At 37.3% G+C, this 18342-nt stretch overlaps 1 protein-coding gene across 2 annotated transcripts in view; it reads left to right on the plus strand.

Moving 5' to 3' along the window:
- PPP3R1 (protein phosphatase 3 regulatory subunit B, alpha) overlaps positions 1-17775 on the plus strand; it is a 40276-nt gene extending 22501 nt beyond the window's left edge. For both annotated transcript variants that reach the window (XM_064446641.1, XM_064446640.1), the window contains 5 exons: positions 1272-1311; positions 10190-10366; positions 12407-12466; positions 13378-13562; positions 15593-17775. In XM_064446641.1, the coding sequence (XP_064302711.1) occupies positions 1299-1311; positions 10190-10366; positions 12407-12466; positions 13378-13562; positions 15593-15640 (483 nt within the window). In that variant the 5' untranslated portion in view covers positions 1272-1298 and the 3' untranslated portion in view covers positions 15641-17775. The remainder of the gene's footprint in view (positions 1-1271; positions 1312-10189; positions 10367-12406; positions 12467-13377; positions 13563-15592) is intronic.
- Positions 17776-18342: the final 567 nt, after the last annotated feature.

Raw genomic sequence — 18342 nt, forward strand, 5'->3', positions numbered from 1 at the left:
GGGGATAAGCAAAGTGTATGTGTTCTGGAGGTAAAAAAGAAAAGGCAAACAACCCCCCAACAATATATCTTGTCTCAGACATGTTTAGATTCATGAGATGTTTGTTCTGCCCCTTTCTGTCCTTATTAGGAAATGCAGTCGCATGCTTCCAGGCTACATGTAGTTCTTTTTTTTTTTTTTCTGTCAATCTCTGTATTTCTGTTCAATTTTGTATAATTTTGAGGAGTCTTTCTGTGCAAGTGCTCAGCTATGGAATCCTTTATGCTCCACACTGTAAGAGAATCACTGCTGAATAGAATGTGTCTTGGACTCATCTTAAATATGTTTTGTATCCATGTATAAAACACTCCCTTTAAAATAATATTTTGAAAATGTTTGGTTATGAATGTCTTCAGTTATCTGGTCCTTTGGCTGCTACTGAAAAAATATGAAGCGTGTGCATTTTGATCTTCTCTGGCTCAAAGTGAGGCATTTGGGAAACAATACCAACTTTTAATTTTGGTGTCTTATGGCGTTTATGTTGCAGTAGTTATGGATTTTAGCATGTGCAAGTTCAAAGTGACTGTACACTCAAGGTTTAAATTTTTCTTGCTATGACTGTTGTAGTGCAAGCAAGGATTTAAAAATCTTAGTTTAACTTTGCATTCAGCTACAAAACAGGAACATACTAACGTAGTACATTACAAAAATATTTAAAAGTAAAGCTGCTACATCTGAATTTCTAGTCATGTAAAGCACTTTTTTGCATCATTCTTCCTGTGTGAATCCTTTTTGGGGGCAGTGGGCAGGGGGCTCTGGGGAGGAAAAAATGCTGCAGTTTTTCCTATGCTAATTGAGTAAGGTTTGTCATGGTAATTTGTAAGGATGTATGTTTCTGTGTATAAAATAAAATGCTAAAGCAGATTATGTGAAGTCTTGAAATTAAACATTATTTTACCTTGAAAAGTAGCATTTGCACAATACAGAAGTAGTGAGATTGAATTTTTTTTGTTTTGAGTTTAGAATGTGACATTGAGGTCCTTGTTGTCATGTGGACTGCTGATACTTTCATGGGAATTCTCATCAGAGGAGACCTTTCAGTGGTTTTATATTTCTTTATATGTTTTGGTAACATAGACCTATCCAAATAAAACACTGCCAGTGGTTTTTGGGTTTAGAAAATATTTTTAATTACTATGTAACTTGCATTGCCTGAGACCTTTACAGTGCTGAAACCTATAGTTCCTCTAAGCTAACCTGGGAATAATTGCAACTTTGTTCTTGTGTTTCAGGGAAACGAGGCAAGCTACCCTTTGGAAATGTGCTCGCACTGTAAGTTTTTTAATTGTTACATTATATTGTTAGAGAGGTTAATGTTATTTGGAGATTGATATGTACCACTTACATTTATGAATTAACTGTTTGAAAAGTTATGCAGTTCATATACTAATGAAAAGAGTAAAATTAAAAGGTGAAAATTTGAAATAACATAGGTTTTGCTGTTAGATTGTAAATCAAAAATCAGTTCATCTTCAAAAAAATTTACTTATAAAGATCTTTAGAATATTAAACACGCTAGTTTTGATATCTGTACAGTGAAGTATTATAACTGGCAGTTCAGCTGGTGGGGTTTTTCCATCAGTCCCAGGGCCAGTTCCTGGGAACAGCTTGTAGTGCAGCATGTGCTAGGTTAGAAGCAAAGTATATTGTCTAAGCTGCCTTTGCATCCTCAGAGGAAGAGAGGTTGAGGCTAAAAGAGCGTTGTTTTTTTTTCCTGCGTGTGCTTGCAGCCAGGCATTTAGGTGAGAAGCCACTTGGTGGTACTTGCTTTTGGCCATGTAAGCATAAAATTCATTGTGCCATCTCATGGGATTAGCCTACCCTGTAAAAATAACAAAGTATTTCTTGCCTAAAGCTGAGCAAAGAAAGTGTTGTCTTGTGATGTGTACCTGTGGTGTTACGTGAAGTGTACTTATTTTGAACCTGTGTTTTCCTTTTATGTTTTCCTTCAGCACTGAGTCATGTGTAGGCCTGTGAATGTATGTATGGACTGCTTGATAAAATTCCCATTCTTTGGTTAATGAGATCTTATTCTTAAACAGGATAATATTCTTAAAGATAGGGACTATATTCCAGGCTGCTTTCACAGTGCTAGTCATAACTGAACTGCAGCTCTCATAAGTTAAACAGCAATACAAAATAAATGATTGGGGGAATTTTTCAGAGAAAAGAGGCTTTTGGTAGTAGTTTGCGAACCCTCTGTGCTTAATATACGCATCCACATGAATTATAATTTGAATCATTGGTTTGAAAACACTTGAGAATCTTATCCACAGCACTACATTACTGTGTTATGCTCCCAGTGTGTATTTTGTTAAATACAGATATGTGGGTGGAAGCTTCATATTTGACAAAGACTTTAGTATTCTTTCTGGATCATAAATATCAAACTTAAGTTACTGGTGCATTGGCCAGTTTTTCCTTGGGGACAAACTGGCTTCTGAAGATATTTTTCTTAACTAGATACGTCTCTGCCAGAGTTGTACGTGGTGTATTGCCATCCTTAACTTTTCTAGGACAAGCTATATTTGTTGGTAGCTACTGCCAACCTAGAGGTTTATTACTGAGCTTGTTTGCCCCATTTATTGCAGAGAAAGAGAAGATTTCTGCATTATATTCTGTAGTTAAACTGTATTTTGAGGATATCATTGAGTAAGTCTGAGGTTTTGCACAATTAAAGCTTTTTCTGCTTTGAGGGACCTTCTCGCTGTAGAGAGTGAGTCAGCTGCTTCTCTAGGCAACCTAACTACATACACTAGGGAAGATGTAGTTATCAGAGACTCCGTTTGCTTGGCTGTGCCCGATCACTGGAATGGTTGCACTGTGCTTAAAGATGCTGCATGCCTGAATATCCTGACAGAGTAGGGTTTGTTTGGGGCACAGACGTGTACAGTAGCATGTCTGTGAATAAGTCCACTAAGTAAGTATTTACCTTGTTCTTCAAATGTTAAATGTTCATGCTGCTTCCAAGTACTTGTCACTGCTTGGGCAAAAGCTTTTCAGGGCAAGAGCAGACAATGTTTTTTGAAGATCATTTGACGAGGATTTTGAATGATTAGACTTTTGGGAGACTGTCAGTTAGCAATGATGTATTTATGCTGTCTACATAGTGGCATTGGGTCGTAACCTCTGCCTGGCACTGCAGTGGCTATTTTGGTGTCTCGTTTTAAAAGAGTAATTTTCTCTTTAAGTTGGCAGTTACGGGAAGCAAATTCAGGATGCTATGCAGAGGATGCACACCATTAGTCAAGAGCATTCTTTTTACTCTTCATTTTAGAACGTTACTTCTTTTCAGTGGGTGAATTAGCGTGTTGGATTCCTTAAAACAGTATGGTTTTGTTTCTCAGCTGTGCTGTGTCTGAGAAGTTACTGAAAATCTAGTGCTGTTTTACATGGTGAAAATTTGGTGTCAGCCAAGCTACGTCAAATTACCTGTAACAAAATGTGTGTTATCATAGCAACAAGCTGTGAGGAAAACTATTGTATAGTGTAGTAAACATTATGTTATAGTACACTATTCTATAGTAGAAAGTAGTATTTATAGTATAAACAATATTTTATAGTATGTTTTGGTTTTAGGATAGGGAGACTAGTATATTTTTTCTAACATTGACACATCTGAAGTCAGGAAAAGGATTAGGCCAGCTGTGTGTAAGCATATACAAGACAAGTGGTTGAATGTGTCTTCAAGGGCGTCATCTTTTTGAAATCTGATCTCCAAGACTGAAATGGCTGTCTTAGTTGCTAGTCTGAAATATTATATTCGTGAATCAGACAAGACTGTAGATAGAGGTGAGAGCACTTGCTGAAGGTCTGTTTTCTTTTGAGATCTCTGTAATCCATTTTTATGGGGAGGTTTTTTTACCTGGAAACATTCAAGATAAATTCTGGAATGTGTTTTATTTACAAAAATCTTTTTTTTTAATACCTCAGCAGTATTCTTGTTTATAATGATCTCATATTTGAAAAATATTTGGAAACTAGGCTCTCTGACCACACTCTGGTCTGCTTTTTGTTATAACTTTGAGCCAGTATTTTAAGACTATCTGAAAAGACAACCTTCTAAATACAGGTTTAAACATTTACCTAAACACTTACATTTCAGAAGTGCTTAGCACCTATTTGCTAAGAGGTGTACAGCTTTTCTAAGGTTTGTACACTTTGCAGATGCCTGTGTAAGCGTTGTGTACTCTGCAGCAATGGCTGTTCGGAATACACAAGCAATTATCCTGCTAAATATCACTGAGATCCGTATTTTTAAGGCATTCTTTACTTTTGACTTTCATATTCATAGGAATCTAGCCATGCACCTTTATGTTTACTAGAAGAAATACCATTAGAACAAATGTTCTGAAATTACTTTTTTGAGGTAGAGCATGTTGTACTCCAGAAATTTGCTTTTAATGAAGCTTTTTGGGGTGCCATTTGAATGCTCTTTACAATACTATCTGAGAATCGGTTCTGTGAGTAACAGCTTGAAACAAACGATTTATAAAATCATGGATCATCCTTTGGTCTTGTTTTGGGGGAAAGGAATGTATTTGGTAATTCATATTAACAGATGAGTGTCCAGCTGAAAGATAAAGCTGCTGTACTAAAATGGGAGTTACACAAAGCATTTGCATGTGGTTTCTTGGAAGCATATGGAGTCTTGCATTTTAATCCGATTCATCAGTCTTAGGTGCATGCAAATGAATTCAAGCTACAAAGCAGGTATTGTTGGCTCTAGAATTTTAATACTTGGATGGAAGATTAATCTTTTTAAAATACTGTTCTTTAACAAAAAAATCCTTGATACTGGAAGTGCTTAAAAACCCCCACCTTGTTCTGTTAGTTACAAGGTGAACGAAATTAAAAACTCATTACAAAATAAACAATTGTGTGCTTTAAAACAGTGAATAATCTGGTGTTTCTACAGGGCTACCAGCAAAGCCTCTTTAAAGACAAACATTTAACAGGTATTACTTCTAGCCTGTTAGTAGATTTGTAAGCTCAGGCATCAGTGCCAGGCTGATGGGATACTTTTTGATTCTGCTGAAAACCGTAGGAAACCTAGAGCCTCATGTCAGTTGGTGAGCACAGCACAAAAAAGGCTAGCTTGAGTTTGAGGCTAGAGGAACACCCACTGCGGCCAGAGCTCAAGGAAGCTCAGACCACTGTGATGAGTCACAGGCAAACTCTGCCTCAAACGATGTAAACAAAGCTTGATCCTCCTTATTTTGCTCAGTGATGTTATAACCCTATTTACACTGTTGTGAACTTGGACCTCCTTGGATTTCCTAGTATTTTCATCTCTATCCTGGTCTCCTGAGCTTGTCTTGTGAAACTGTCTGCTACTGCCACCATCAGTCCTTCTGGCTCAGAAACCTTTGCTGTATCTGAACTATTCCATGCCCTGTGTTTCCAGTATAACTTCAGGATGCTTGTGTGGGCAGTAGGTTGCCTGTGAGGAGCCTTTAGATAAGAAGGAAAAGAAGTATTTTTGTTCACGCTCTGCAAACTTAATTCAGTACTCTGTTCTTCAGTGATAGCTACATGAGATTTTAGAAAGTCAGGCTCTTGCTAAATACTGAGGAAAGGGAGCACATCAATCATAGATGAGCAGTGCTGTATGTGCACATTTGGGAAGGAAATTTGAACAAAAAATGAATAGGATATTATTGAAATATGCTGTTACACATAAATATATGCGGTTTTCATTTAAAAATTCAAGACAAATCGTACAAATGCAAAAAACCCCAACCCAAACCCCAGAAAAACCTACATGTGTTTTAGGTAAGTTGAGCCCAGGAAGGAAGGAAGACAAAAACAGTGCAAATTAAATATAAGGCTTCTGCTGTAATTTATTCATCCCTTATTTTCTTATTTTATTTTAAAAGCTGTTTTATGAAGACAAAGATATTACTGAAATATGACTTTTAAAAAGTGTATAAGCTTTTTATATTTCAGATTGTGGAAAGGATTTTAAAGGTAGGTGAGGTGATTGCAATATATTTAAGGGAAAATCATGAAATTGTTCTGATATGAAATTCTCATGCAGTCAGTTACAAAACACTGATCTGCAGATGTTTTTATGCATATACATTCATTGTGAGCAGAGGCTTTTATGCTCATGAACTATTAAAGGAAATTTTCCTATTCCTGTAATTACTTCGAATTTTTTTCACTGTTTTCTCCAAGTACTCTCTTCCATGGGGTGTCCATTGCCAAAAACAAAATGTTGGACGAGATTGGTATTTGGTCAGCTTTTGGCAGAGATACTACTTTCTTCAGTACTGTTCTTTGACTTGCTGCGTGTTTTGGTTGTTTTTGGTGTGGTGTTTTGGTGTTTTTTGTTTTGGCTTTTTTTCCCCTCAAGGGTAGAACCTTTCTCGGCTTTCTAATGTAGGCAAGCCCTTTGCCTGAATGCTTCAAGGTTAGGAATGAGGAATTTGTAATACTGTCTTCTAGTAGATATTGCTGCTCAGCATCTGCACCTGGACTCTGTATTGCAGGGGAACTGGAATTGATAGTATGAGCTGTGAAATTGGATGTGTGTATGTGTAGAGAAAGAGTAATTAATATCTTTTAAGTATGAAGACTCTAATTTCATAATTTAGGCAGTTGTTGCTTTGCTGCAAAACAAAAATTCTTGAGAAATGTTCTTACATGCCTCTCCAACCCCTTCCTCTTTCCAGCATCTGATTCTTTTTAGTCTGTAATCTTGACCTCCTTGACTATGATCTTCAAAAGAAAAAAAATTGGTGCTTTATCTTCTCTTAAGCATTGATGGTTTGTAAATTGCAAGGCTGGTTAATTGAACAGTGGTTCTTATACCCAGCAGATGATGGCAGAGCATGTATTTTCAGTGTAGTGTTGCTTGTTAACACTGTGTGTGGTGGATGAGTTTCTGAATGTCCCTGATAAGATGTTGTGTTTTAACTCATATTGGTAGGCCTTGCTAGAGATAGATTAGCTTGAGATACAGTAATTTTCTGGCAAGTGTGTTTTCTTAGCACATCTTGTGCGAAAGATATTCTCTCCTCTACTTTAGCAGGCCAGTGTGATGGCCTTTTCTGTCCGTTTTGCCGGCTGTAATAACTTAAAGCTATGTAGCAGTGTTTGACTTCCATACATGGTAATTAGCTCCATATGTCATAGCAGAACATTGACAGAACTCTGGGTCTCACTTTCAGTCTTTGCTTCTATATTTGTGAGGAAAAATACAGTGGACTTCAGCTCTCAAACCAGGAAATGGAAGACTTTGCATAATGCTGTTTTGGGGTTCTGAGCAAATGATGCTGTCTAATGACTGCTGGTCTTCAGTCCTGGCTCAGGTGTCCATTTGTTTACATCCTGATTTGTAAAAATTTCATTGATGTGTTCTGACACTTAGGGCTTTCTGAAGTGTAAGTTAGCTATTTGCAGGTTCTGAAACTTTTCTAACTTGTTAGTTTGTGGCAAGGGAGAAGAGATCCAGCTTTTTCTCCACTGTGATTTTGTGAAATTACAGAACTCTGAAGTATTTCAGATTCCTTAGGAGGTTTTAATCTTTCAATTTTAGTCAGTGCTAGTCTTTCTGTTAGCATTGGAAGTGAGATTTCACTGATCTGTTGAGAGGACATTGCATTATATACACTATAGATAATACTTTCCATTTGCTCTTTAGCTGTTTTAAAGTGAAGTTAATTTTTCTAAGGAAAGAAAGAATGCATGTACCTTATTACTGGTTTTTTTCCTGGTAGGAAATAGTTGTAATAGTAATCCTCACAGAACGAACTTCAGGGTTTTCCAGCATGAGTTCTGGATGCAATTGCAAACTCTGATTTCAAAACCAGATCATTTCTGAGGGATTTGTCTTAACAAAATAATGGCCAGTTACTTGAAAGTTGCTGCAATTTCTGAGACCAGGTAAGGAGCAGGAGAGTTGTGGTTGGACCAGGATGCCATTTTTAAACATGACTAATAAAAGTAGAGAGAGACCGATGTCATGGCTGGACAAGTCCTTATATATTCTATTGTTATATAGGTATAAAGTCCATTCGTATATTCATTTTACATTGTAAAATGTGTTCGTATGTAGTGCAACAAGCCCTACTTAATGTTTTTGTTCTTTTTCAAATGTGTATGCTGTGAGGATTTTTTTAGGATATCAACTCCTTCAATGCAAATTGCAAGTTCGGAGTAGACCTTGCAGTAGAAATGCAATTCCCATGTTAACAGCTTGCCAAAGTACTGGCTTTGCATTAAACTGTGTGGGTCCAATAAATTTAGAGTGGTGGGGCAGGGAGTGAGGGTAGACAGTGCCTACCTTTTCAAAGACTGACTGACTCCAGTTACAGTTTTAAGATTTTGAGGAAAAGGGCTTTCTTTGGATAGAAGCAAGAGTGGGCAAATACCTGCAGTATATTGGTGAGAAGATGATTTTTGTGCTGGAAGAACTTGTAAGCAACTATTTGGGCTAACTGCCAGTGGAGCCCTGCTATGCCATTCTCTTTTAATACTGTTGTCTTTTAGTTTCATGATTGTGTTCTGCATGTAGCTTACCATATGGTGATCCAGCTCCTTTTGCATGAGCCAGAGGACTTTCCATGTGGTGATGCTGACAGTAATGCGCTTCTGACCTGCGGTGCACTGTTTGTGCTGTTGAGGGCACACCTTCAATCGTGTTCTAGGCTTCTGCGTGAACTGGTGGAAAAAGGAATGCAGCTTTATTGCAGTCAAACCTAAATAATTGTAATACAAAATTGCATACTGAAAACTGAGGAAACTACTTCAAGCCTCTGCAAATGCTGTTTAGCCTTATTTCTATAGCCCTAGAGGCAGAATCAGGTCTGTCACTTGCTGGCACAGCAAAGGGAAGATTATTCTGGGAGTATTAACCCTTTTTTGCACTCTGCCTCTGTAGTTGCAAGCAGTTACCAAGAGTGACTAACTGCAGAATGTCAGAATTTGCTATTCAGGCAAAATAAGTCATGACAGAACGTCATCTTGTGCTGGACTTCTGGCACGCTCTCTCACTTTTATTCTAAACTAGTGCAGTTGTGTGTATTTGTGTCTGGTTGGTTTTTAGACAAGGATACAAGAAATTTAAGTGAAAGCTTGTTACTGCTTTGGTAGAGGATCATGCCTCTGAATCAGCCACAACTTCCAAACATAAAGCTCTGCGTGTTGGTTGACCTCATGTACCGGAAAGACTAAGTGCTGTTTGTTTTTATGCTGCACTTTAATACCATCTAAGGTTTTCATAAATGTGATGTAAAGTGGATCAGGTGGTATGTATGTGCCTTGCAGAAGTTAAGAAACAATTTCTTTTACTGCTGGAGCAAATGCACTAAATGGAGCTAAGAGATGTTGAGGAGGGTGTTCACATTAGGGAGTTTAAAAACTTAGGTTCTGTAAGCTTGCAGTTCTGTGTGCTGTGGTTTGCTGTATGCTGGCTGCTTTCTAGGACTTCCTAAGAACCTCAGTTCCTCCTTCATACCCAAACATGGTGAGCAATTTGTGAACTAACTTTGGTCTCGTAAATCAAGCGGCTGATAGGGAAAATGTTTCAAGCTTTTCAGCAGTAACAAGAGTAGAGGATTTATTTTTTTTTTAGTGGTGCTTATGGATTCATAGATTTCCTCAATTCCTGGCAAAATCACAGGTGTCAAGTAGGATACTAGGTATATGCTTAAATCTGAAGAGAATCTCAATTAGAAAAGGATGAAGTGGTACTGCTGCAGAACCCGAATCTGCTTTAATTTCTGGAACAAAAAAAAATAGATGTCTGCAGGTCACGGCTACATAATGCTAGCTCCTTCAAAGAAAACTGGCACACTCAATTTCTTTTTACCTGGTATTTGTATGGGCTAGCTGACTAAGAACTAGCTAAGCATCCTCAATCCTTAAAAATGTTGTGTCAGCATGTGGTATTCAGTGAGTTACAAGGCTGTGTTATGGCTGGTGCTGGGAGTCAAAAAGGTAAGGACTATTTAAAATAAAATGAAAAGGCTTGTGTTTATCCTCAGAATTTGACACTATAATCTTCCATGGGAGTGTTTAATAGTTGTTATGAAGTAGGAAAAATTCTGGTAGGAAAGCAATGAAGAAATGTGCATTGTGTTTAACTGGCAAAAGATTTATTGAAGCATTTCTGAGAACAGGTATGGATTTTTTTCCTTTTCAGTTGATGCTGATGAGATAAAACGACTAGGAAAGAGATTTAAGAAGCTTGATTTGGACAACTCTGGTTCTTTGAGTGTGGAAGAGTTCATGTCTTTACCGGAATTGCAACAGAACCCACTAGTACAGCGAGTAATAGATATATTTGACACAGATGGAAATGGAGAAGTAGACTTCAAAGGTAAGGCACAGTGCTTTGATGGGTGCATTTTTTCAGAATTCCTGCAGCTTTGGAGTTCCAATTTTGTTCTGGATTAGAAAGGAGGGGTGAAGACAATTTGTTAATCAAAATAAGGTGCTAATTCCTAGCGAAACTGAATACCGTAAAACGTGCATTAGGGCAGCACGTTTCTGAGTGAAATGCTAAAAAGAGCAGATTGTTTAGCAATTGCTTTCCAGGTCATACTGATTTAGGACTACTCGTTAAGTATCTCTTAAAGTACACTAATCAAGTGAAAAACAACAGTTTTGATTTAGTATATTTCTCCAGAATTTTAAACTTATTTGAAATATTCACGATTAAAAGGGCCAGTAGGTTAAGAATCTTGATTACTGGTTTGTTAAAATGGTCACTGACCCTAGAAGTGATAAAGTCTGTATCTTTTGTTCAAGGTAATGCTACTTATATCTTATTGCTCATGGCTAGAAAAGCTTGATCAGTTTTTCTTGAGATTTTTATTTGGAGAAAGTTTTAAAAACTCATTTATATTCACAAGCTGACATTTTAAATAAACTGTTATCATACAAAAGCTTCTAACCTTTATAAAAACCCTTTAAATTTCTATAGGGAGAAATATAGTATAACTAGAATGTTGAGTTTTCTGAGACTTTCTTGGTATCAGTTTCCAAAGCACTAAATGTTGTATGTAACTGTCCAAAATTCCCTTGTGAAAAATAGGCAGTGATGAAAGACGTATATGGTATGGTATATATGGTATGTGACATTGAGCTGTGATGAATGTAGTTACCGAGAGCTGTTCCTCTTGGGTGGGAACAGGAAGTTGTCAGAATCAATTTTGTATAGTAAAATGATGCTGCTGCAATAAGCAGCAATGAATTTCTGTTGTTGTCTGGCCAAGTCTGATTCATTTAATTTCTTTATTTCTGTCTTAGGGTAGCTCAAATGAAAGGTTTTAAAATGAAAGAGGGTAGATTTAGATTGGACATAAGGAAGAAATTCTTCACTATGAGGTTGGTGAGGCACTGGGACAGGTTGCCTAGAGGAGCTGTGGGTGCCCCATCCTTGGAATTGTTCAAGGCCAGGTTGGATGGGGCTTTGACCACCTGGTCTAGTGGAAGATGTCCCTGCCCATGGTAGGGGTTGGAACTAGATGATCTTTAAGGTCCCTTCCAACCCAAAATATTCTGTGATTCTATGAAAAGGAAAATTACTGGTGTGACTAAACTTGCATTGTTTTGTTGAAAGACCTAAACATATTTTAAATTAATCTTTAGGCAAAATGGTAAAAAAAAAAAAATCAATAAATCATATGGGAATTCTCGATTTAATATTGCAAAGCTTGTTGAAACGGTAGTAGGCCTTTCAACCTATATTGCTATACCTCTGTATTGTCCCCAGACTGTAGTTTACCTTGCAGGTTTGCACTGTTGTCATTTTTACCACCCAAAGCTGTAGGAAGTCGAGTTATAGGATCTCTTCCAGAAGCATCACTTGCCAGGGTTTTTTTTTGGCAACTCAAGAGTTTGCTCATGGGATAATGACTTCATTGTTAAATGGAGTAAATTTTCTTTGTACCCTGTTTCTTACAGAAGAATATTTGGGGGGAAGAATTTATTTTAGAGCAGTCTTCAGATTGATGTAATTCCTGATTCAAGTTGAAAAAACAAGTCTGAGAAGAGCTGTATGATTAGAATCCTTACTGGAGTAGCTTTAGTAGAGATACTGACTTTCACCAGAACCTGATATAAAACTCCATCTAGTTCAGAATACTTATTATCTGTAAATAATATAATGGTAAATAAGTCTAGTGTGAACAAGTCCATTCAGTGAGTGCAGTATTGGATTTGAAGTACTTCCCACTAAAGAACATTGAAGTATCAAATGTATGTGGATGCTTAGGTGTCACAAGGTAGGCAATGTTTTAAAGATTTTAAGGTAATTTAGATTCTCTTCATGATTTCTAAAAACTTCTGCATGATGATTTCCTTTGTTTATTTAAAAAATACACTGTTTTGTAAATGTTTTTCTTGTATTCTTCAGAATTTATAGAAGGAGTTTCCCAGTTCAGTGTCAAAGGAGATAAGGAACAGAAGTTGAGGTGTAAGTATTTTGATTTTCCATAACAAAAATGTTTTGATCCTCAGAAATACACTTCTGTTAGTTAAGGTTGAGAAATCAGCAAATCCAGATTCTTTTGAATTAAAAGTGGGAAGTCACAAAGGTGGATTGTAAGCTTTTGCTCTGTTTTCTGCGGGGAATGCTTGAGGTTGCTGCCTTCTGAATATCCTAAGTTGCTTTCTGTTTTTAAAAAAAATCATTTAAGGATACTTAGTTCACACAACTGTGTAGCAATGTGCATTGCTTTATGGGAACATAATAAATTTTTTGCTACGACAGTAGAAGGGCACTAAATTCTCATTTGAGAACTGCACTTCAGGAGCATAGCATGACGCAACCTTTTGGAGTAGGGAAGGGATAGGTTGAATCATGGGTGGAGCTTTCCATAACTAAGGCATAACAGAGGTTTAGGAAAGATATATGCTGTACTGGAATATTTAAAAATAAATTCAGTCTTAATGCCAAATGGTTTGCAGCAAAGCAATCAGGTGGGATTTTAAGTCATGTTGCCTGGAAGGTTGTAGTTTTCCTGCTTGCAAATGAGCTGCTCCCTGGGTGCTTTACCTGTGGTGGTAAAGATTTTCCAGTTCAGTGTTCATAGAGTTCTGTTACTGCTGGTGCTAGAACAATCCTGACTGACATTTCAGAAGTGAGCTTTTTCTTTTAAATTCATCATTCATGGTTTTGTTTCTGATGTTTAGGCTTTTCAGAATGAAACAGAAAGGCCGTTAGAAATCTCACTTTAAATGCAGTGTTTTTCTCAGTTTGTGCAGGATTTGTGTCATCACATATTGTTAATGCAAAGTACATAAATGGATGTTGCTCTTTTCCAACCATGTTTGTTACTGAAAGTTTTACACGCATACACACACACATATATTTTACTTCTGCAGTTGCTTTTCGCATTTATGATATGGACAAAGATGGTTATATCTCAAACGGAGAGCTCTTCCAGGTGCTGAAGATGATGGTTGGGAACAATCTCAAAGACACTCAGTTACAGCAAATTGTAGATAAAACCATAATTAATGCAGATAAGGATGGTGATGGAAGAATATCCTTTGAAGAATTCTGTGCTGTAAGTAACCTCTACAGAAAACTTTGATAATTTGGAATTAAAAAAAAAAAGAGGAAAAAGGGTAAACAGTGTAAAGAGTAAGATTACGTACATACTTAACACAAGACCAGTCCTAATTATTTTTGTATGTAGACAAAAATGGTAGCCTGATGTGAAGATGTATAATGGATTCCAGTCTCTACAATGATAGAAAATAGCAGCTTTAAAGATGAGTTGCAAGTTGACTGGCTTGTTGTAGAAGGCTGGGTTTCCTTGTTTTTGACAGGTAAATTTGATTAAAAAAGAAACAGCACTTTCAGTTGTTTTGAATGTCTCTAGCTGGTTAATAGAACACAGTGGGTGGGAAAAAAATCCAAGCATGGTGGGCAGGCACGTACAGTCTGCTGAGGTGGGGGGGAAATGCTTCAAACCACCTGAAAACTAAAACCAGAGTATGTCACAGCAGATCGATCTCTCAGAAAGTGTCACCACCAGGGGTGGTGTGTGGAGGGGAAAGCTGTGTTTCACAGAGGTGAACTGAAGGTTAATCTCCCAACCTCTAAACTAGGTGTCTGCTCCAAATCATCCTTTAGAAAGGTTTATCTTTGCAGGGTGTGGAGAGAGCCTGGGGAGATTTATTGCCAGCTGCAGAACATGGGGATTTTACTAAGGCCAGGGTAGGGGGATTTGTGTCAGTTACAGGGAGAGCAGCCCCTCAAGTGCTGCTCTTGAAAAGGCACAAATAGTTGAAAGGTGCATTTTAAAAGCTCTCTAGGTATTACTGAACAGAATGCTTGAATGTAGTGCTTGAGGTGTGAAATGGTTGATTTTCACCTGTGTGAATATTTAATTAGTTGACAGGAGTTTTAAATTCCTTCTCTTTCTAAAAAGGACACATTGAAACATTTCAAAATTGCAATGATGAGTGTTTACACGTTAATTGTAAATGGTGTACTGATGAACATACACCTGGGTAGCACAATTTGAGTTGATAGGAACTCAAGCATTGCTTTTGTTTCCTACTCTGAATTTACAACTTCAGTTCAAACATAACTTGATCATGCTCATGACCAATGGAAGTTCTAAAAAAAGGAGGGGGGACAAATCTCCCCCAAACTATGAAAGCAAAAAGGTTCTATTGTCTGCTTTTTTTTTGGTAAAGCTTTAGTTATTTTTGTGGCATCATGTGAAAACATGCAAAGAACTTGGAATGGGTTGCAGCCTGCAAACAGTTAGATTAGTGAAATATCTGTTTATTTCTTTCCCTGGGCTGTTGCCTTCTAGCTATCCATCAAATAGGATATTGCCCTTTCTTTTGTCCTTGGGCTTCTGTCAAGGCTTCCTGTCTTGTACTACTATTTGATTTTCCCCTACTTTTTATTTCTCCAGGTTTTTTTTACCTCCTGAGAAAACACTTTTCATTCCTACCACCTCTTACCCTCCTGTTCTTGCATTTTACTGTCTTTGAATTTTGTGCCATCTACTTCCAAACATAATTTTTCGTTTGTGGCATTTGGCCACATCATTTGGCCTTTGAATGTTGTTTCTGCATTACAAAAAGGTCCTCTGACATCGCGGTATTCCTTTTCCTTTCTCTGTGGATGAACCATATGCCTTTGAACACTTGTAATTCTTTTTTGGGTGTGTGCAGTTCTGTCAGAAGCCCTGCTGCCTTTCCAAAGGCCCTTTGCTTATCATGTAAAGATGCAGAGTTTTATAGGGTGCTTTATAAGTAAAGCTAGCATTTCATTTAGCGTGCAGAAACATCATATGAGTTCAGAATATGAGATGGGGAGGAGAGAAAGGCTAAAATGGTGTAACTTACACTGTTTTTCAGGCTCTTGAGCATGTAAATTGTACGAATGTAACTGCCGTGGTTCATACATAATTCAGTCACGTACCACAGGGTACTTGTGGAATGTGAGTTTGGAGAGGCCAGGGAAGTACTATAATTGCAATGGACCTGAATGCAGCTTCTGAATAAAGTGTGTTCTTTGGATCTTGATCACTTTCAATTCTCACCTGTTTATGAATGCTTATTTCTCTCCCAGGTTGTAGGAGGCCTAGATATCCACAAAAAGATGGTTGTAGACGTGTGACTCTGTAGGGCACCACCCAACACTCTTGCTTTCTTCTCCATCTCTGAAGATCTGCTCAAGACGTCCAGCAATGCTCTCTGTGTATTTAAATGGAAGTATTTTTCTCTGTGAAGCCACATTTTCCAACATGAGCCTCATGAAGCCAACTAAGTGTTATTGAACTTTTATTCTCTCAATAACTCAGTGTAGCACTTTAAAGTCTGAAGGACAGCAAAGATGGAAAGAGCATATCAGTGTGGTGGAGAAAGGGAAGGCGTTGGCTTTTTAATTTATTTTTCTTCATCTTTTATAACAAGGAAATATCTATCTATATATATATATGTGTGTGTGTATTTATATATAGATATATATGTAGCTTTCTATATGTAGTAGCTAGGTGGGCTTTAATTTAATATACTTGATTCAGAAACAAAACTAGAGTACAAAGTGCCAAGCAGAATATTAACAGTTCAATATATGGATATGCATCCTTACTTTTATTTCACACAGTTTTATATATATAGTAGAAGAATGTAAAATTTTAACTGGGTGTTAGGTCAACTCTCTTCCTTTTCCTGTGACTGTTCAGATGTTTCTATATATTGACTGGCTGACAAAGCATTGCTTCTTATTAATTCATCTTAATTACATTTTTTTTTGTAACACAGGAGACTAAGTTTATTTATACCTGTTAATATATTACCAGGGACTGTGTCTCTTTGCTAAATAACTTAGTACAGTTCTACTTAATATGAGAATATAGTTTAATGCTACTGCCAAGAACTAGCCCTCATTTGCGTGTAGTAACTGCAGAATGCTTCAATGGCCACTAGATTTCGTCACCTAGGACCTGGGAGCAGTTACAGCTGTCCTGAAGTTAAGGCAAATCTGCTGTTCTGGATTCATTTTAGATACAGCTGCTCAATGTGTTAGATGCATTCCTGATTTTCTCTTGTGCTTAGCTTGATGAAATTAGGATTGACATAGCTGTGCAGGATTCCCATCTACTTATTTTATACAGCTCTTAGATTATAAAATGTTCTTGCCATCTAAATTCTGTTGTTTCAACCATGATATAGTTTCCCCTCTGCATTTAAAGAATACTACAGGTAGCATAAATAACTGGTAATATTTTATATATATGTATATAGGATTAATATGGGGGAGAATCTTGTTAACCTATGCCATAGAGGAGGAAAGCTTCACAGTATCTAAATTTATACCTCTTGCAGTTCTCCAGTCCTTTGCCTGGAGAAGTTTTTTTCTTTTCTAGATTTGTCCATATCATAATTTGTAATGGATGGTAACTTGATATATTTGTGTGATATAAAAGTAGCGAGCCATGTTTTACAACTTTATATCATCCCTTCCCTTTTCTGCAATGGTACTATTGGCTGGAAGAAAAACATTTGCTAGATTTTTTAGGACAGTACATCTTTCCTGTATAGTAGTTTTTTCTATTAAAAAAAAATTGTTTTATAATCAGCGGTGGAAAGTGCAGGTTGTCTGAACCTACTTCAGTCGAGCACCTGTCTGCCATAGCTGTTCCTTCAACTGAGTGCTGCACATCATGGGCTCTGTCTGTGAGAGAGAAATCCAGGTGCTTGGTGTCCTTGCATGACATGAAGTTTTGCATGTAGATCAATTTGAAATGTTCCTCTTGTTTACATAATTTGCATAATTTAAAAGATAATGTTGCCAAAGTTTGGTAAATGTTAATGTTCAAAACAAAGATCTCCACTACATGTATCTTTTTTTTTTTTTTTCCTCTGGATCAGTACGTGGTTTATAATCCCAGCCAGTGGTTTTATCTGTTCCAGTGTCAACTGCCATGTGCTCTGCTTCAAGGGGGAACTAGTCTTTTGTGAATTTTTTGTACATAAGTATTTGTTACAAATATTTTAGCAAATGCTTTCAATTTCTCTTTACTTGCTTGTGCATATCTTGGCTGGCATTATAGAAATTAGTGCTAATGCTATTTCCTTGGGGGGATTGGAAGGGATGAGGTTGGTGGGTTTTTTCCTCTTTTTTAGTTTGTGTGGGGAAAAATTATTTGTTGACTGTTTAGTTTTTCCTCTGCATGCTACATCATATGTTGTGGGAACTATAAGAACCTTCATACTATATGAATACAAAATAAAATATTTGAACCTTGACTGGGGTGTTTCTGTACTTACCTAGACCTTTCCTGTTCAATCTCAAGCAGCTCCACACACTGCTCTAAAGGAATGTGCTGTTCGTAGTTTCTGTCCCCACCTCAATTATCAAGATTTCTCATACTGTACAGGGTGCAGAGTCCCCTGAATATGCAGGCTTTGTTTCAGTGTTTCAAGACCACTTAAGTATATTTTTCTTAAAGGCACATCAGGTTCTCCTTGCTACATGTTCAAATTGGATGAAATGCCTCATTTTAAATCCTACGAAATTCAGAATTGATTTAAACCACCTTCCACAAAGACAAGCAAAAAAACCCTAACCTTGATGTAGGTGGGGAACAAAAGGCAGCTTCTTTCTCAAGTGCCTGAGCTGCCTGCTGGTGAGAACCATCCTCCCTGGTATGTCCTTAACAAGCTGTTGCTCTTTGTGTTGCTGCTCTTTTGGCCTGGTGTGCTGCCCTCTCTGTCTTGCTGCTGTTGGTTGGTATCAGTATGTACCTGCTTTAGGAAAAAGACTAATTACTTCTGTGTCCTTGGCTTGTTCTCCCCTTATCTTTCAAGCTGATG

Source organism: Phalacrocorax carbo, chromosome 3, assembly GCF_963921805.1.
Source record: "Phalacrocorax carbo chromosome 3, bPhaCar2.1, whole genome shotgun sequence".
In the NCBI taxonomy this organism is placed as follows: domain Eukaryota; kingdom Metazoa; phylum Chordata; class Aves; order Suliformes; family Phalacrocoracidae; genus Phalacrocorax; species Phalacrocorax carbo.